This window comes from Lissotriton helveticus, chromosome 4_1 (assembly GCF_964261635.1).
Source record: "Lissotriton helveticus chromosome 4_1, aLisHel1.1, whole genome shotgun sequence".
In the NCBI taxonomy this organism is placed as follows: domain Eukaryota; kingdom Metazoa; phylum Chordata; class Amphibia; order Caudata; family Salamandridae; genus Lissotriton; species Lissotriton helveticus.
In genome coordinates this window covers 1367311041-1367331936 of record NC_136063.1, presented here as the reverse complement: position 1 = coordinate 1367331936, position 20896 = coordinate 1367311041, and the positions used below count along the sequence as shown (strand labels likewise).

Genomic DNA, 20896 nt, shown 5'->3' with positions numbered 1-20896 from the left:
GCCTACAACCCAACGGGCTGGCCACCACATAGCATAAGCATAATTAGCAATACAAAAGTGTCCACAGGATATGACGGCAAGGAGACAGGAGAAACACCAAAAGCCATAGAGCAAGCGCAGGAACAGGAAATTAGAAAGGTAATGTTCTTTTTTTTTTTTTTAAATGGGGCGGGGAATACAGGATCATGACGGGCAGTGAGGCAAATAACAAGGGAGGGGCCGTGGTGAGTCGCGATCCGGCGATCATAAAAATACAGGATAAACCACATGAAGGAAGCAAAGCAATAAACACAGGCCCAAACAGAGGACCACAAGAAGAGGCAATTGCGCTCGCCATCCAACGCCCACCCACCACAGCAACCACCCGACCTACCAAACCTTAATAAAAGGAACCCCATCGTAAAAAGCAATACGAAACGCACCCCAACAAAAGGCAGGAAACCCCCCATAAAGGGGGGAGGGGAAGGAGGAAAAAGAAAAAGAAGGGACTCCTACCCAATCACGCGCCCCCCGGCGACAAAGCAGGAATACAAAATCCGGTACATAGCATACATTAAAAGTCGATGATAGAACACATAGCTAACCATAATCACAGTACAACCGGAAGGTAAATGCATCAGAAACACGCCAGGGGGACACACGACGCGACAGAGTCCCGAAAAAGGGAATACTCGAGAGCCATAGAACAAAAAAAAAAGGGGAGAAAAAAGGGGGAGGAAAAAGACCCCCCAAAGTGACAGACCCCCCCACCCACCCCAAAAGCCCACCCTGCACCCCTGCAGAAGGCTATGGCCTACCCCCCAGCAGCGTGCCTGTCGCCCTAATTAGAACCCGAAATATAGAAGAGCAAGGACAAGACAGAAACAAAGGACAAAAACGGGAGAGGGGAAGGGAAAAAGGGAAAGGATCCCACACGGGAGAGGGCCAAGGGACAGTATTATATGCACCCATCCACCCGCCTGAGAAAAAAGGGGGCCGGGCCCACAGGAAGCCAAAAATTATCAGGATACATTTCAGGAGCCCCGTAAAGTCACACATAATCATACCAGTACATGCCGATCATCAAACCAATACAAGACTGCCGCATACAAAGGCAAATTCGTATCAGCCCTGTCCTTGTTTGTCCAAAGTTGTAGCCGTCCGATCCAACAAGAACCAGACAGCGAAGAACCGAAGGCATAGAACAGGGAGATCTGGCGGCAGTCCGGAGAAGAAACGTGGAAGAAAACACGGAAGATCCAGGAAAGTCACAGTACATCGCGCACATCGCAGGCACAGTTCCAGGGACAGTTCAAGAGAGGCCGACCCAGCTGGGTCTGTACAGGAGCCACGGTCGGTCAGTCGAGGCGAGAAGGAGCAGGAAGAGTCATCGAAGCCAGGCCAGATTGAAACCGGCCCCCGGACCAGCGGCAAAGGAGACAGCACAGGACGATGAAGGGCCTCAGAACTCCGCACACCCACAGACGCGGCTGTCGCCGGGGCCACAGTTCCTAGGATAATTCCAGCCGCACCCTGCAACGGTGAGGCCACACCCGATGTTGGGGGCCCCAACGGCCCGAAGAGAGGTTCCGCCTCCAGAGCGAAGATGGGTGCAGCCACAGAGGTTCGCCAGGAGTGCAGGGCATTCAGGATATCTCGAAGTGTAGGAAGACCTTTACAATATCCGGCACCCGGGCCATGCGGCGGGCCTCCAGCGCTCGTCCAGGCCCGGCTGAGACACTCAGGGTCGGCCGCCATCTTAGAAGTCCAGCGAGGCCGCGGCGGCCGTCAACCCCCGTCGGGGCAGCAGCAAGGCAAATGAAGTCCAGCCGACCGGCGGCAGGGCACCCCGGGGCAGGAAGGAGGCCCACCAGAAGGTAAGATTGTTTGTTAATCGATTTGTGACTAATTTATTACCGTAAATATCAGCACGGCTCCAGGCTGCCGAAAGTACTTGGACCACCTCTACTCCCTCAATTATATTGAGTATGGCCCAATATTATGAGCATAGGAAAAATGAGAGTAAAGACAAGTCTGATAAAAAGACTAAGGATCTTAAAACTCGTATATTATTACAACAGGTGGCCCAGGGACGTGGCAGAAATGAAGGAGGAGTAAGGGGGTTTGTTTCAAGAGGGGCTGGGACAGGACGAGGAGGAGGTCCAGCTGTTGCTTTGGGCCAGAATCAGTGTGCTTATTGTAAATAGGAAGGGCACTGGCGCGCTCAGTGTCCTTTCCTTTTAGCACAGAATGGAGCTATGAGAGGCAGAGGTAAAGGAAGAGGGCGGGGTGGTGTTGATCGAGGCGACATGAAAAGAGGGGAAGTGATACGAGGTGAGTCTAGAGGGAATTATTTTGATAATACCAACGGAAAGCAGTATCACAATGAAAATTATGGAATGGACGAATCAAATGGATATTTTTATGCATAGGACAGCCACGGACAGAGAAGGGGCCAAGTGTCAGTACCCGTGGACCAAAAGGGGCCTTACGGTAAAGGACAAATAATGTGAGTGTCTGAAATTTTTTTAGTGGACACGGGTGCAATGACTAGTTCGATTGCCCATTCATTGGTCCCAGGGGCTGCTCTGTCCGGGCATAATAATGTTTCAGTTGGTTTTTCTGGTATTCCAGTAATAAGCCCCATTTCGAAGCCACTCTCACTTACGATAGGCCCAGTTACAGTAGATTGGATTTGTTAAAAAAGATGCACGCTAAGATTTATTGTTCTCCGGACGGAGTATATTTGACAGTACAGTCACCAGAACAAGGTACCAAACAGAACGTCATGAAAAACGACCAGCTCCCTCCGGAACTGGCGGCCATTCCTCGTACGTTGTGGGCAACTGGTGATACTGATGTAGGCTTATTGAATATTCCACCGGTTTCCATCACGTTAAAACCCAATGCTCGGTTGCCTCGTATTCCACAGTATAAAATCTCCCCAGCAGGAGAAAAAGCATTAATGTCAATAATTCAGGACTTGATCGAAAAAGGCGTGGTGGAAGAGACAGCTTCTAACATATGTAACAGCCCCATATTACCGATTTTGAAGAAGGCTCCTATAGGGAGCAGTCCTGATTATGCTGATACGTACCGCTTTGCAATTGACCTCTGGGAGGTTAATAAGGTGGTAGTACCACAATATCCAGTGGTCTCCAATATCACAACGATACTTACTATGATTCCCCCCACTGCTAAATTTTTCTCAGTCATTGATTTAAAGAATGCTTTCTTCAGCATTCCTATACACCCTGAGAGTAGACATATTTTCGGCTTCTCGTTATCAGGCCGCAGCTTTAGATTTTGCTGTGCTCCTCAAGGCTATACAGAAAGCCCTAGTATTTGTAGCCAGGCTTTGAAGGTATTTTTGGATGAATTATTTTACCCCCAGGAAACGTCCTTCTCCAGTATGTAGACAACCTGCTGGTGGCATCTGATACGAAGGAGGGTTGCAAAGAAGCTACGGTTAAATTACTGTCCCATTTAGCAGCCCATGGAAATAAAGTATCTCTTTCTAAATTTCAATATTGTCAACAGGAAGTGACCTACCTTGGTCATCTACTGTCGAAAGAGGGGAGGAAGTTGACTCCTGAACGTGTGTCTACTATTTTTAACATGCCTGTTCCTCGTACTCAACGAGATGTTCGTGCATTTCTTGACATAACCTCTCACTGTCGCCAGTGGATTCCTAATTTTTCTCTTCTTACTAAACCACTGTTATATCTGATTATGAAAGAAGTGCATGAACCCTTACCCTGGACGGATGAGTGTCAGAAAGCTTTTCATTCTTTGAAAACTGCTCTTTGTTCTGCACCTGTTTTAGGAACTCCTGATTACCGAAAATCTTTTGTACTTTACGTGCACGAGGTGGACGGTTGTTCGCTTTCAGTGTTAACGCAAGGATTTGGTGGTAAGCAAAGACCGTGTGCTTATTTTTCAGCCGTATTGGATCATGTCGCTAGAACACTTCCTAGCTGTTTGAGGGCTACTGCCGCAGTGGCGGTGGCCATTAGGCAGTTGGAAGGACTCGTGCTAAATTCTGATCTCACAGTGATGGTACCGCACGCTGCGGACACACTTTTGAATAAAACAAAGACACAGCACCTTACGAGTGCACGTCTTACTGGATATGAATTGACTTTCTTTGCCCCCCATATTACTATAAAAAGGTGTGCCACTCTGAATCCAGCACTGTGGAGACCTGGAAAAGACCAGGACTGCAGGGGACTCAACCTAAGTCCCCGAGGTTTCTGTTAACTTATATCAATTTGTGCAAATTTTCGAACAACGTGCTCATCAAAAAGATATTGCACAGAAACAAAAATCATACCATGTTCATAGAATTGTAATTCCACATGAAAATTTCGAGTTACATGTTATTCATACTGCTTTGAAAACAAGTTCAATCAGTAAAACAAAAATGAATTTAAACATTCAAATTATTCAATAAACAAATGAAAAGAGCCCAATGCATTTCGGGTTTCTAAGAACCCTTCATCAGGGGATAACTTGTACTCAATTCAATCTTCTTAATTTCAGGCTCCACAGTAGTGGCACTGCAATGAAAACTGTTTCGTTTGGATCTGATTTCCTAATCATAATTTGTGACATCATGACAGGTTACACAATTCCTTAATGTGCCTAGAGTAGGCACCACCAAACAGTGTTAACGTCTTACACTTAATACGAGGGTGAGAAGGGGTCCCCAAAACCTATAAGGTTTTCAAAACATCATGGATCGACCCATGGAGAAGGTGAGGGGAATGTAGAATAGTAACCATAAAGTGACTCACGATAAACCTTGCTCAATGGTTGCCAGTTGGAGTATGACCAGCGTCCTACATTAATGAGTACCTAAAGAGACTAAAACATAAGGAGTACATTTGCTTAGAAGCATGTTTCAGCAGTTGTTAAGGAAAACTGTTGAAACTAAGCTTAAGAGCTTACCAGGTCTTCCGTGTGCATTGAGTCTCAATGTACTAAGGGACGTTTAATGGTGGATACTCGATTCACAAAGTCAATTCAGTTATCAAGGCTGTGAATTAAAGTATAAATTGCGTAATATATCGGGATATATACATACTAGGTGAAATAGCCTAGCATTGATATTGAAATGCAATGATCTTACCTATACGTGTCTGTGAACAGGGGCGATCTGCCAGTGTCGTCTGATCTTACGTATAGCTATAAAAGAGTCAAATGCGCGGTTACGTTATTAGTTGAAACTACAACTGTGCGAATGATGGTATATGAGCTAAAATACGGCAACAGAATTGCCTAAGCCGTCTGCGTCTCAAAGTTAATCTCTCCCGCTATCATCCGCAACTCGACTTCCGGTGTAAACATACGGCGCGAGTGGTGGCTCGACATTTAAAGGGTCCAACAATGAGTTGAAAACTTTATTAACTCATGTGTTGTTATCCTACTTCACAATTTGGCGCACTTTGGGACGTTATTATCACAAGGGCGTTTGACACAGGACTCATCAATGCTAACACCAAGAAATACTTATCATCCACCAACCCTCAGATACCACACATATACATGCTCCCGAAGATCCATAAACATCTCACCAATCCTCCGTTTCGCCCCATCGTGGCAGGATGTGGATCCATTCACGAACAAGTTGGACGTTTCATGGACCACCATATGCATACCGCTCGTACAATCGTGGATCACATACATCAAGGACACGACAGACTGCTTACAAAAATGATCAGCCATCAGTCACCTAGTGAATACAAATACCCTTTTGTGCACCATTGACGTGGTAGCACTGTATACCTCAATTGCCCACATGGAGGGATTGGAAGCCATGGAATGGATACTGTTAAACTCAACCATAGACCAAGATCTAGGAGTGTTATTATTGGAATTGTTACATTTCTCTTTGTACCACAGATATTTTGCGTGGAAAGACCAGTATTATTTACAAAGGATGGGGACGTCCATGGGCTATCCTGGGGTGCCCTCATACGCTAACACCTTCATGGCACATTTCGAAGAGGAGCACATACTGAAGAACCCCAAATGGAGAGCGAATTCACTCTTGTTCATCAGATTCATTGATGACATACTCATACTGGTAATTTAAACCAAGAGCCATCCACATACAGCTCCCCTTGGGGGTCAGATAGGGGCGTGTTTTTTTTTTTAGAATAGTTTGGACTCTAGTTAGAATGTACCCTTTTGGTCAATTTATTCCTGAGGAGGAGCGTCCCCTTGCTCCCCGATACATGCCCATTTATGTACCTATGTTTTTATCATGGACAACCAGAGTGAAGGTTGCTTTCGTTTTAACAGTTGCAATGTTGTTTATTGTAATAATAAGTGTGTTTTTATATTTAGAATTTCATCACCCCATGCATTCAGTGATAGGGACTCCCACCCTGCCAATAGAGCACCATTTCTTTACGTTAGCCCCTCATAAAGAAAGACATTGTCAGACTTATGCTAAGAATGTGTTCGTAGAAATCTTGCATCAGACTCACAGTGCTACCAATACGACCAATTGTTGGGTTTGCGGTCTGCTTCCCTCTGTAATGCATCGACACGATCTCTTTATCTCATTGCCATTATCCTACTTAGGAAGTTGTGAAGCCTGGTTTAAATTGTTGAGCATGATGTATTTGCATTACACTGTAGATACTTCTCGATATACCGAGAAGGATTACAAGATGATTTTGACTTATATAGAAGTACACCAAGGTTTTGACCCACAAGGAAATAATGGGGAGGGGTCCTTGCGAATATGAGAATGTTACAAGGTTGAAAACAGAGATATTGGATTTTGCCGAATTTAACTTTACGCAGTATTTTCAACACTTTCAGGATCAAAATGTTACAGATGACAAACCAATTCCTGTGCCCATATTAAATAGCACCTCAGCCTTTTGTTTACAAGGAAAAGGACATATCCCGGTAGGAGATAGTCGGTGCAATTACACCTATCGATTACGTACCTTTAGTAGTCCACCATTGATAACACCCCCGAATGTTTATTTTGTTTGTGGAGAGAACGCTTATACTTGGCTTCCCCGGGTTTGGATGGGCCGCTGTTATCTATCCTTCCTGTATCCCCCTGTATATATAGCCCCCTCAAATTATCATAAGGATCATCGGTTAGATGGGCAAGGATCACTAATAAGACGAGATAACAGAGAATTGGATATGTCAGAAGTAGATCAAACTGATACCCCAGAACAGCATTTCGTGGATATAGTAAAGGGAGTGTTTCCCATTTGGGGACCCATAATGACAAGAAAGGAGGTGAGGCGGTTGTCTAGAGTAGTGGAAAGAGTTATTAATACCACTGCTGGTATATTAACAAATTTGACTGTAGAGCTTCAGGCTACGAGACTCGTTTCTATTCAGAATCGGATGGTGCTAGATGTTATCTTAGCAGATCGAGGAGGAGCTTGTCAGGTCATCGGTAGCTCTTGTTGTGTATACATTCCTGACTCCGCCCCCTCTGTCCATTTGGCCATTCAGAAATTACACCGTTTAGCAGCAGAAATACATGCTGATACAGGGAATTGGTCCCTCTTGCTTTTGGGGCCTACTGTCAGCCTGGGGATGGAAGATATTAATGGTATTAGTAGGTATAGTGAGTGTTCTATTCACATGTTGCTTATGCATACATTGTGGGCCTGCCTGTTGTTCCTATTGTGTCACGAAAGTGTCCTCTGCCTTGGTACCGCCTCCCTCGAACAAGGAAAAGTCTCAGATGATGCAACAAGAAATTCAAGATATGATGCAGATAGATGAGGGTATCTTTGAAGATTAATTTAGCTACATCACGCTAAAAGGGCGGTTCTGTGGTACCGAAATTCCGTTTCTGTCATTACTAACATGACAGTGTTAGCTTGATGTAGCTGCATGCACATGTATTCATAGTTATGTACCATTTAGTGTTAATAACGAAGAGTAGCTTTTGGTTCTTATTATAGTTCAAGTTACACCTTATTTAGAGAAGCCACACTAACGTCATTTTGTATTTGTCGACTCGGGCCTGGGTAGTGATCACGTATTGCTTTTCATGTTACCGAGTGAGTCCCAATTAGTTGAGTTACAGGACAGCTGAATTCACTGTGTTTTTCTCTGCTCAAAGCCCGAAGGTCGCATCTGGCTTCAGAGGTGATAAGCACATCCTTGCCAGGCGCCGGGCTGTTACTCCCATGTACCAAGTCGAAAGGGAGTTACCCTTTCTGACCTGCCCCATAATAGCAGAAACAGACTTCTGAGCAGGCTTTGTGTGCCATATATGGTGCTTCCTTAAGATCCAGTACCTATTGGAAGGTTGCCAAATATGGTTATTTCATGCTATGTAACTAAGGTATAAATGATTTGTCTCATGTGCAAATCGTCAGTCTTCTCGGTGCACTGATTTTGGTGTGGACGAGGGGCCTCCTCTGCGTAGAGTTTCTTTGTTAATAAACGATTGCTATTTCTTCACTGCCATCTGACTGGTTATTTGGTAATGTTATTGTCCTATCGGTAAGTCTGCCCTGTCTCGATATTTTTCCAGTACAACAGTGATGGTTATTAGTTGTGTTGTTACTGTCATTGGCAGCATGGCAGGGGCAATGTGGGCTGCATGCTGCAGTGGACTCGGTATTTATTGTACAAATTATGCACTTGGTAGCATTTCTTATTGCTCCTGATTGGCTGGCCAGGAGACTTTCCTGAATATGCAGTTCCTGCATTTGCTACAGCATTTCTAAATTGACGAATTTAGGTACTCTGCCGCACAGCTGGATTTTCAGTATTCATTAATGGACTTTACAGATGTAAAATTCAAGCAAATCAGTAATGAATTACATATTCCCCAAAATTCTTTTTACTGTCCCTTCTTACATCACAGAGAAAATGCTAAATCGCCCCACCTTTTGCCTGAGTGTAAAAGCTTTAAGTAATAAAACTCACTGGAAAAAATATCACATTTCTAATATTTTGCATTCGTACAGTTTACTCAGGCTGATAATTATTTAGTCAATACTTCTTTATTGTAAATTCAAGTAATTTAATTAACAACCTTTTTTTTTCTTTAGAGATTTAAATAATAACACCCATTGGAAACAATGTCACTTTTCTATATTTTGTATTCTTACAGGTTACCCAAGTTGATAATTATTTAGTCAACACTTCTTTACTGTAAGATAAAGTAATTTCATTAACTTGACCTTTTTTGATTTAGAACAGTATAATATTTGAGTGCATTTCACAAACACTTAGAACTATAATTCAGACAACATTAAAGTATAAGACACATTATTTGGAGCCCTTTACTAAAAAACTGAACTTTCACAAAATCATATAAAAACATGGTAATTCCAAACTGGGTGAACCAAGTGTATTCAATAATTCATAGATATAACAGAAAAACATTACATTCAAAACAGTCTTGTAACTTGCAAAGTGCTGAAGTTTCTATTGTTAGTCTCTTATTTTTGTTCAAGAACTGAAAATCCTGTTCAAATCATCCCTTGGTGTGTTAACAATACACTCTATTTGAGTAGGCAAACAATATCCATTGTAGGGTTGCCTACATTCAGTTGGTCAATCTTGGGGAAACAATGCATCAAAAGTTGGGTGAGTAGCACAAAATATCAGAGATGCCAAAAAGCCATATCTTAATTTGTTGTATGAAGGGCCTTTCATATTTGATGAATCTCAACTCCCTAAGTTCCAGGACCTTGCACCCAGGAAGCTGAAAGATTTACTGCTTCGATGTATGAGTCTGTTCATGTAGGCTTTAAGCAGGTTGGCTTGCTAGGACCTAAGAGGCCGACTTGTACGTCTAGTGTAGTGGGTGACTATAGAAATGAAGCATTTTGGCCCCAGTCCTCTAAAGGCTCTGAAGATGAGTAAAATAATGAAAAAAAGAACTGTCTTTATGCACTGGCAACCAATGTAATACTTACAGGGCTGCTGATGCAGAGTAGCAGCGAGGTAGTTTAATTATAAATCTGGTCACAGACTGTTGCAACACCTGAAGTTTCTGAAGGGTTTATTTTGAAGTATCTGCATACAGACTATTACAATATTTCAATCTAGATGTTATCAAAGAAAAAGCTACAGATTTTATCTCTGATAAAGGAAGATATTAAAAAAAACAATATCAGTGCTTTTATAAGGCTTAAACATGTTCCAACTACAGTTATAGCTCGTGGGCGAAACAACAGAGAGGCGTCAAATGTTATACTGAGGTTCTGCACGACCTCGACCAAAGGAGGTGGTGGAGGTGTTACACCATAGGGCCGGGCCGAAAGAGTTTGACTTCTCGAGAAGCATAATCTCAGTTTTATTGGTGTTGCATTTAAGATGGTTGGTGTGCATTCATCGAATGGCTTCTGTTAAGCAGTTTTTAAAATTGGTCTCGGAACCAATAGAACCTGTATCCAATGAAAACTAACTGAGTGTGGTCAGCATAAGATGTGGATTCAATACCAAAAAAAGTGATCAGCGAAATCAAAGGGGCCATATGGATGATAAACAATGCTGTGCTGAGTGCAGAGCCCTGTGGTACCCCTGATGTGACAGGTTTTTCGGAGGAAAAAAGGTTTCTAACATAACTATCTGTCAGTGGTCTGAGTGGAAGGATTTAACCCAGGCCAGCGCCCAGTGGGAAATTCCACAAAGATTAAGTCATTGTAGCAGAATATCATGAGAGATGGTATCAAACGCAGCTGAAAGATCTAATAGAATTATCACTAAATTTTTTTCTCTGCGTCAAATGCTAAAAGCTCCCCAGAGACAGTTGTGGACGCTTTTCAAAACTCTCATTGCTTTTGGGTCCTCTTCAGGATCTTGACTGGTTAATACTCCTTCTTACTGTGATGCAACTTACTGAATTCTCTCCTCCAGTTTTTGGTTAGTACTTGATCAAGTGTGACTTCTTCTTTTTCTGTGAGCACAGCTTGTTGTTCAGATTATTGTCTCCATTATTTAATCATTATTTATCCATTATTTATTATTTCTCAATTTCTTGTTTTCCTCAGTGCTCAGACTTTTCCAATTGGTTACATCCTATATTTGGCATCCAACAAACACAGTACAAAATAGATTTGCTCAATTTTACCATAGTGTACCTCTGTAAGTAGCATAGCCTGTAGAATGCATGAACGCTTATACAGTAGGTTAATAGTGACCATAGCTGCATCTTAGATTTACCTGGTCCAATGCCCACTTTAATGATGTCTGCTCCGGCAAGAATCAGTTCTTCTACCATCTCTCCAGTCACCACATTACCTGCCTGAGAGGATGATAAAGGCTTGAAATAAATAAGGATAAAGGCATGCATTTCACAAAACTATAGTTGTGAAGGACAACAAACGTTTGCAATTACATGATAGCAGACATTTTCGTAAGCTGAACAGATCTATTTACCATTTATTAAAATAAACAGAACATATTTATTCACTTCTTTACCCAATATAGCAAAATGGCTTCCTACTGACTGCACATGAGCAATCTGAGACATACTATGAAATCACACTCTCACTGCTTGAGTCCCGAGCTCAATGGAAGGCTAGGAAGGATGGGAGTAAATATCAATTAAAAGCCTGGTGCAAATGTTTAACAAATAAGCAACTATTGAGAGCTTTTAAGATTTTAGTTGATCATGGCTACAAGAGGCTAACACCAAGTACCAGCCAATTCGACAGAAAGCACAATAGGTCTGGAGAAAGAAATAGTGCAAGGATTTTCAGTGGCTCGGGCAAAGTAGCACTTTGCTTCTTGAGGGCACACTCCCCCTAATAATAAAAAAACCACGTTTTTTTTTTCTTTTAATTTGGCGTCACCTAACAGTAGCACCAAAACATGCTACTTAGCCTTGCCTTATGGAAGCACCAGCCCTGCCTTGAGGCAGTCAACACATAAGGCAGATCAAGCCAAACTTTAAACCGGGGCATAAAAAGGGTTGCAAACCAGCACAAAGTGTTGATTTTGGATTTACTTTCCAGTGCAAAACATGTTTTCCATTAGGAAGTTGCCTAATAGTAACACAAAGTAGTGTAATGCACTACTTTGCACTCATTTGTATTAAGGAGCGTATGCACTGATGTGGACTGCAAGGAGTGTGCTCAGGATCCTTTCGTTCTCGGGGACGCCCACCTCAGGTCTGGCCCAGTCGTGCCTCTTCAACTGGGAGTGCATGCAGAGGGATGAGGAAGGTGCTGCTTCCAGGCAAAGGTCCACAATACCCATATAACTTGGATAGCTCCATTTTAGTGCAGCAATCAATCACCACTCTGTAGTAGAAATCTAAGTGTGGCAGACCTCCCTGTTTGTGTGCACTCAACCTACTGTGCTCTGGAGTTTGCACACAGCATCTGTGTAAGTATCCTCCAGGAAACTCATACAAATCTGTACTCTGTGGTGACAGGTCACGCAGGCTTGCCTGCAAAGGACACTGGAGGATGCCTGGTGCATGCTGGTCCAGAAACGATATGTCATGACTAGTCAGGTCCCATTACCAAGACTGCAAATGAAGCAGTCAAGTGTGATTGCTCATAAACCTCTCAGCATGCATAGTGCAGTTGGGTAAACAACCAGGACTAGCTGCCACTGTCATCCATGATACTTGGAACCCAGAATCAAGGAGGGTGCTTTTGTCTACCTCAATATTTTTGCAAAGGCAATAGGTCTGGGTATTTTATAAGTGGCAGCGCTTCTTTACTTATTTGCTGGTTGGTGTTTGTGAGAATAGATGTGGTGATCTATGTGAGAAAGAGTCAACATTTGGATGGATGAATGAGTGAATGAATGAACAGAAGGATGAGGGAGTGACCGACTTTAAGGATAATTAAAGAGCGAGTGAGTGGGTGGGTGGATAAAAGGGTAAGTGCATTGGTAAATGCTTTAAAAGGTGAGTGCATGGGTGGATGGCTGAATGAAAGGGTGAGTGAAAGAGAAAATGAGTGGGTAAAAGTATGGAAGGATGCAGACACTTTAGGGCAACACATGAAACAGTCACTGCATCTAACAGCAGCCCGTCCCGACGTTGTCCGGGTATGACTTGCTGCCGGCCAGTACTATATTGTTTTGTAGGATTTCGTTTTGATAGCATGTGAATTGCTCCGATTCACAGTGCACTGCAGATGCACTTAAGAATGCGCGTTCAGTAGTGTGTGAACTCGAGTTTCCCTACTTTAGTTTTCCTTGCAATATTATATAGCGTGAACTCGACAACATGGCATGAGCACAATTTACATTAAGGAAGAACACATTCATTTGTGGTAGGCACGGGGAGACAAAGCGATTTGCCTGGAATCACAGGATGTTGAGCTGATGCCGAGATTCGAACGTAGCTCCCCAGCTCTAAAGTTCGCAATTCTAGAACTTATGGCGGGAGGTGTGTCTAAAAGTGTACGTCGGTGCTGGCCATCAATGAGAGAGACCTGTTCATTTTTCAAATGGGTGGTGAAAAAATATGAGTATGTTGCTGGAGATGTGGGCCTCCGTGCCACCAATGTACTTACCGGGGGAGGGTAAACACCCATTATTCCACAACTTTCTTTCTGCATACCATCACTCCGCATACTTTTATTACGAAAGTACCATGACTCCGCAATGCCATTATAACGCATGGCATTACATTTTATATGCTTTTACCACGCATACATTTACAACGAAATTCATTGTAAATGCATGAATGGTAAAAGCATGTTTTTTTTAAATGTTTCTATAAGGTAAGTATGGGTATAGGGGTATATGTTTTGGGATACTGAGGTATATGTTTTGGGGTGTTTGGGTATTTTAAGGGTTATGGGGTACAGGGGTAGTTTTAGGGTTTAGGGATAGGTATGGGTTTTGGGGGTACATGGGTATTTTTAGGGTTCAGGGCTAGGTTTGGGTTTTGGGGTATAGGGGTATTTTTAGGGTTCAGGGGTAGGTTTGGGTTTTGGGGTACAGGGGTATTTTAAGGGTTCAGGGCTAGGTTTGGGTTTTGGGGTACAGGGGTATTTTAGGGTTCAGGCCTAGGTTTGGGTTGTGGGGTACAAGGGTATTTTAGGGTTCAGGGGTAGGTTTGGGTTTTGGGATACAGGGTTATTTTTAGGGTTCAGGGCTAGGGTTTGGGTTTTGGGGTACAGGGTATTTTTAGGGTTCAGGCGTAGGTTTGGGTTTTGGGGTACAGTGGTATTTTAATGGGTTCAGGGCTAGGTTTGGGTTTTGGGGTACAGGGGTATTTTAGGGTTCAGGGGTGGTTTTGGGGTACAGTGGTATTTTTAGGGTTCAGGGCTAGGTTTGGGTTTTGGGGTACAGGGGTATTTTTAGGGTTCAGGGGTAGGTTTGGGTTTTGAGGTACAGGGGTATTTATAGGGTTCAGGGCTAGGTTTGGGTTTTTGGGTACAGGGGTATTTTTAGGGTTTAGGGATAGGTTTGGGTTTTGGGGTACAGGGTATATTTATAGGGTTAAGATGGGTTAGTGTTTAAGGGTGTTGGGGTATTTTAAGGAGTAAGGATGGGTTATGATTATGGGGTGCAGGGGTATTTAAAGGGAGCAGGGTGGGATTAGCACACGATATGAGACATGGCATGACGGGCGGAACGTACCACACGCCCCCAGCGTTTGTCATGCCCCCAGCACACTCTCACAGCACAACGCAGACACGCCCACAAGGGACTACTTTGCTGCCATGGTTCTTTTACCTTTTAAATGTATATGGTGGGCGTCTGCATAGCCTATGTCCGTCTGCTGCAACTGCCCTTTCCAACGCTGTATTGGGTGTTGTGATTGGTGCTGTGGTTCCTGAGATTACCCGCCTCAAAGGTTTGGGCTCTCTCTTTATTATATTAGTATAGATAGATTTGAGGAGAGAGCTCTTGTCTATTTTTTGAGGGGTTGGAATTATGGGGAGGTGGGAAGATTGGTCAAAATTAACACAAGAATCCTAAAAGGAAAACATGTAGGCTACTGCCTACTGCTACATGCAAAGTGTGTTACTTAAAACTGGTGGCACAGAGCCTTTGCTTGAATATACATTTAGCTTTTAGTAAGTGTAGGAAAGGGACGCTTTTTGACATGGTCACCCACACATTTTGCCTTGTATTTGATGCAATTTTGACATAAGTGCACTGGATTTCCTCTATCTAGATCCGCAGTGGCAGTTCTCTTTCCCTAAATCTGTAAAATTGTTTCCCAATTGGCAATACCTTTAGCAACCCTGTAAGTTCCTAATAGATGGTACCCCTGATGCCTAGGGTCAGGGTACTAAAGAAGGTCCCTTAGGGCTGCAGCATTTATTTTGCCACTCTAGGGACCCCTCACCACATGTGTGCAAAATGCCACTGCAGGCTGCATGACATGGTGCAGACAAAAGTGGAAACACGGCATGGCACACTTCCTGCAGACATTGCATGCAATGTATGTAAGTCACCCCTACAGCAGGCGGTACAGTCCTTACGCAGGGTGCATTATATTACACGTGTGGACACACCCGCATGAGAAAATATGCCCCTGTAATGTGTAAGTCGATTCATAGTCATTGCAAGTCAGCAGGGAAGCCATCTTAAGGATATGTACCGGGCACAGGTGAATACAAGTTCCCTAGCTACATGATGGCTTCACTGTTATATTAATAAACCAACACTGATTCCAGTGATGGATTTATAAATACATGCACCCAGAGGGTACCTTAGAGGTACCCGCTGAAACCTACTAGTCCACTGGAGTGCTGGCTGACTGCTACGGTCCAACCTGCCACCACAGATGTGCTTCTGACCCCCTAGGAGGTTAACACCCCCGCTCTCAGAGGACAGGAACAATGCATGCTCTGGCAGGAGGTGTTTACACGTCCACTAAAGAGGATGGCTAGCAATCAGCATACCAAGGCCTTTGATATACCCACCCTGACATCCCCCAGACTTGGGAGATGCCACCTCCTGCCGGAGGCACATTTGGCACCAAGACAACCGGGAAATTAGTATACGAAGTAGGCGTGGAGCACACCCAGGTCAGTCATACCCCTAAGGTAAGCTGCCTGGAATGTCCCCCTATAGGAAACTTCCACCATCTTGGTAAAAGCAGAATAATGGCAGAATTTAGGAAACTGGAACAGGGTTATGCCCAGTTACCAGAGGAAGTGGTAATATAGGGGGTGTAGTGACCCCAAGGATAGGTATCCCATTAGCTACTACTACTCCGCTCCCCTAACACCCCTAAATTTAGAATTTAGAGGTCTCCCTGAATCCAGAACCTCATGTTCCACTGACTACAAAGAAGAAGAGGAAACTGAAGAGCCGATACCTGCAAGAACAGAAAACGACTGCAGACTTTTGGCCCCAAATTCTGCCTGCCACACAGAACCTCGACAATTGCAAAGACCCAACTCGTTCTGTAGCTGTGCATCCTCCACAAGCCCTGAAGGGTTGTCAGCGCTTCGCCAAGCAGCCACCATCTCCCTTGGAGTAGATGAGCTACTAGTCCGCACCCTGCAGACACCAACTGTGATGCTTGGTTTAAAGAAGCTGTTGTCCACTGAGTCCATCGAGAAGTAGCCCCCCAGGAAATGTTGCGCACACTCATGGAGGTCAGATCCATCTTCCTGCCAAGCCTGAAGAGGCCAAGACCTCCACGAGCTCTTCTGCACCAAAACCTGGGGTACCAGACCATTGCTGCAAGCAAAGGTTGTTGAAAGTCCAGTTCGGACTCCTATGACATCATAAACGGACAGCCAATGAGGGATATCAGCACCGCAGAGACCAGCACTAAGAGTGACCCAGCTACAATGTTTTTGTCCCCCTTGCTGGCCCTGACCGAAGACATTGAGAGCCTTCTCGCACGAGTGGCAGCCAATTACAATAACCCCTTCACCCGAGCTACCCGGCCGGGGCCTAAGGATCAACAGCTCTCCCATGCTCCCAGGACCCTCATGATCTGGTAACCCCATTGGGAGATCCTGGTTTTGTCCCTAAGTTCCTCTTTGCAACTATTTTCAAGTGTCCTCCCTTCTTTCTACCAAGTAGCTGGCAAGGCTACCAACCTGTCCAGCAATCTGCTAGTGGAACTTTGGACCTTGTCCCTCTACCACCTTAACGACCGAAAGGGGTCCCACGGAAAAGTATTTCAAGTATATGTATGCCATGAATGTTCTTTCTCCCACAGGAAAGCATTGTGAGTAAAAACGCACTGTCGGTTAACATTGCCAAAACTGTAAAAAGTCTATTACAGAAAATTAATTACCTGATTAGGAAGTTCTTGGGTTCTAAATGAATATAGAAATACCTGGTATTTTTCTAAATTATTGTGGATCTCCTTTTTGAGCATGTGCCTCATTTATTAACTCAGTGTGTTAAAAAAAATGGTATAACACTCCTCTCTGATAAGCCTAATGCTGCTCGACTACACTACCTTAGCTAGAGCACCTTGAGATTGTTAGAGCAAGCCCCTGTCCAGTCATGAGGGATGCCTGGACTCTTTACACAGCACACCTCTTTATTTTATACAATATAAAGAGCCAGGTTCCTTCAGCATTTAGAAGCCTTACAATCTTGCAGAAGGGTAGCGTTTATAGCCTAACTCACAAGACAATTTATTCAGGATAAGAGAGTACAAATAACACCGGGTAATATTTAAAAAATGTCTTCAAACACATTCAACTCTCCTACCTTAATAAGTGGCAGATTTATCAATATTTCACGCAAGGCAGCAAGACATCAAGACATTGTGCTGCGCTGTGCTGCGTGAAAGGGAGAGGGCAGTAATGCACCATATTTTACATGTCCTCTCCTTGCGCTGGGGAACTTTTGGCTGCCTTGCGCCAACACAGGCACTCTTGTGTCATGGTGCAAGTGTGCCTTCCTTCACAAAAACAATCCTTAGCTTGTTCCTCTGTCTTTCTGTGCTGCAGAATGCAGCACACTTAGAAAGAAGAAAAAATGAGGAGAAATAAAGATATTTCTCCTTGTTACACCTCCCCAGAGAAGGCGAAGCATTTTGACGCCTTCCTAGGTCTAATCTGGGAACGCACCAAATTCCATGGGTGGATGCATGGGCACACGCAGGCTCCACCTATGGAACGTCTCCCTGTGGCAGAGCAATGCAAGGCAGCGACTTGCGCTGCCTTGTGTTACTCCAGATTTACCAAGCGCTGAAGGACCATGCAAGGTGGCCTCACGTGACTTGGTAAATCTAACTTTAGTGTTTCGCTGCCCTTGCGCTAGCTTGGGTGACACAAGGGCAATGCAACACTTTGATAAATCTGCCCCAAATGTCTACGTATATGTTTGGTTAGAGTCAGTGATCGAAATGGAAAAAAAGGGGCATTAAAAGCAGACTCTGTCAGTCAACGTATACATTTAGGGGCACATTAATGCAGGGCTGCAAGGGAACTTGCTGCGCTGCATTGCATGAATGGAAAAGAGCAGAAATGCTTCATATTTACAAAGATATGGAGCATTCCTGGCCCTCCATTTGCTGGTGCACTGTTTGCTGCCTAGCGCCAATGCAGGAATTCTTGCTCTATGGTGAACACCTTCCTGCACAAAAGCAATTCCTAGCGGCATATTGCTCTTTCTATATCTGCTGCAGAATGCCTTGTGCACCTTGACTTACTTTACATATTCTATGCATTGATTTACACACTTCGATGAATTATTGCCTCTAAATAATGTGTGTGAGACTGTGTGTGTGTGTGTGTGTGTGTGTGTGTGTGTGTGTGTGTGTGTGTGTGTGTGTGTGTGTGTGTGTGTGTGTGTGTGTGTGTGTGTGTGTGTGTGTGTGTGTGTGTGTGTGTGTGTGTGTGTGTGTGTGTGTGTGTGTGTGTGTGTGTGTGTGTGTGTGTGTGTGTGTGTGTGTGTGTGTGTGTGTGTGTGTGTGTGTGTGTGTGTGTGTGTGTGTGTGTGTGTGTGTGTGTGTGTGTGTGTGTGTGTTAGTGTGTGTGTGTGTGTGTTATGTAGAGCACTGAGCTACGAAGCCACCGAATGGCGTGTTACTCACGAACTCACGGATGAATATATTCTAACACAGCGATACCCTCGCTGTTTAAATTTATACAACGTTTCTTAAACGCCGGAAACCCATCAATAGCTCCTCGAAAAAGGGCTAGGGAGCCCGAAATGCATTGGAGCATCACAGTTAAATTGATGGATTTTTATAAAGAATACAAATACATGCCACTACTGATGATATGATAACAATATCTGATGAAAACGTTGAAGAAATAAAATAACACATGAAACTGAAAATACTCAAGTGGAGTCTTAATATAAAACCAAAAGGAGTGCCATTTAAAGCAGGGATGCATCCATGTATGTTTGCACTTTACCTCTGACTATGTAGAGCACTGTGACACTCCACATTGGGATGAGAAGCACTATAAAAAAATTACATTTATATTGTCACTTGTGTAATTACTCATGCAAACAGATAGATATATCAGACATTCCTACAGTGCATTTATTTCACTTATGTAGACAAGTTGCACAAAATCAAAAACCTACCTCCAAATCATAGTTTCTCTTTAGTACTTGTGAAGTGATCACAAGTTGTGTTCTTTGTTTTCCCCCATTGCATTGGCACCTAGGGCCCATTTTAAAAAGATGTCATAGGGTGTAGCTCAGCACCCAAAGTTGCTGCTCTGCATTGTGTGATAGATCAGGAAAGCGCAGGAAAGCACAATATCTACTGAGATATGGCACTGTCCTGCTTTCTCCACAGCACCGATGCATAGCGCCACACAGACACACACAAAAACCTACACACGCACCTTTGCATCATAGTGCTAGGGAGTATGTATGATGCCTAGCACAGGTTTTGGACTGGAAGATTACCCTTCCAGTACAAAATAATATGCCTAGATAAACTTTGAAACTTTTCTTACTTCAGATGTGTGCTGTACAATGCATCACACATGCAAAGTGGGAAATGTTAGAAGAAATAAAAGCATTTCTCCTTTTAACACCTGCTTCAAAGTGGCATTATTTTTGGCGCAAAATCTTGTCTACTATTGTTTGTAGATACGGTTTTGCATCAAAAACCATTGGTGGCTGCATGGCGACGACCATGTACCACCCATGGAACGCCCCCAACGCAAAGCAATGCAAAGCAGTGCTTTGTGCTGTTTTGGGTTACCTTCAGGAAACTTTTCAGAAAGTAAATTTAAACTAAAAATGCATTTTGCATTGGTTTGTATCGCTTTTCTAACACAACCCCAACACAAAATTTTGTAAATTGGGCCAAGGTGTTAGGTTCCAGATAGATCACAGTTAGAATGAAGATTGAACTAAAGGAGGGATGATGTCCCTTTAAATCAGACCTTTGTTTTGTACTGTGCCGGAAGTAAAAATTAGATAGCCTCCTTTCTGCCTGCAGGTTGATGCTCCAAACAGTGCTTAATTTGAGCCTGAAGTTTCCGGTGCTCAGCACTGGCACTTTATTGGTTTCCGGTGCTCGGCACCAGCACTTGTCAACACCACACTTATGACAGTATGTCACATGGTGGCGCTGCTCACCTAATTTAGAGATGAGCAGAGAAACAGTTATTTATTAAATAAATATACATTAAAAAGTGCTAATTCCTGAGTCTCGAGCCATTCCTTTCGCTCTGGGGACCTGGATTAATAGGAACTGTCGCACTTGCAGGCGAGAGAGATTGTTACTAGTTGTTTTGGCAGCGATTCCAGGGGTGATCGGTGGTACAAGCTGCAGTGGCTCCTGGTCAGAACCCTTGCACTTATTATTTTACAAATTAAGCACTGGCACCAAACGTAAAGCAGAAACTGTGTGCACGCTGCTAAAGGTTCCCAGTGCTGGCAAAGTACACATGGACAAATTCAGCAAAAGTAATCTGGGCCAGCCTGGATTCGGCACTGAATACAGCAGAGTGTAATGTGGGGGAAGCAAATAGGGGGGGTGGCGCAGAAGATACATACATAAAACTACCCCTTAAATAAACAGTGAGTGAAATAC

At 43.8% G+C, this 20896-nt stretch overlaps 1 protein-coding gene across 1 annotated transcript in view; it reads right to left on the bottom strand.

The window, feature by feature from the left end:
- GMPR (guanosine monophosphate reductase) overlaps positions 1-20896 on the bottom strand; it is a 429723-nt gene that overhangs the window by 128297 nt on the left and 280530 nt on the right. Inside the window, exon 5 of the mRNA XM_078687924.1 lies at positions 11155-11236. Coding sequence (XP_078544050.1) covers positions 11155-11236 — 82 coding nt within the window. The remainder of the gene's footprint in view (positions 1-11154; positions 11237-20896) is intronic.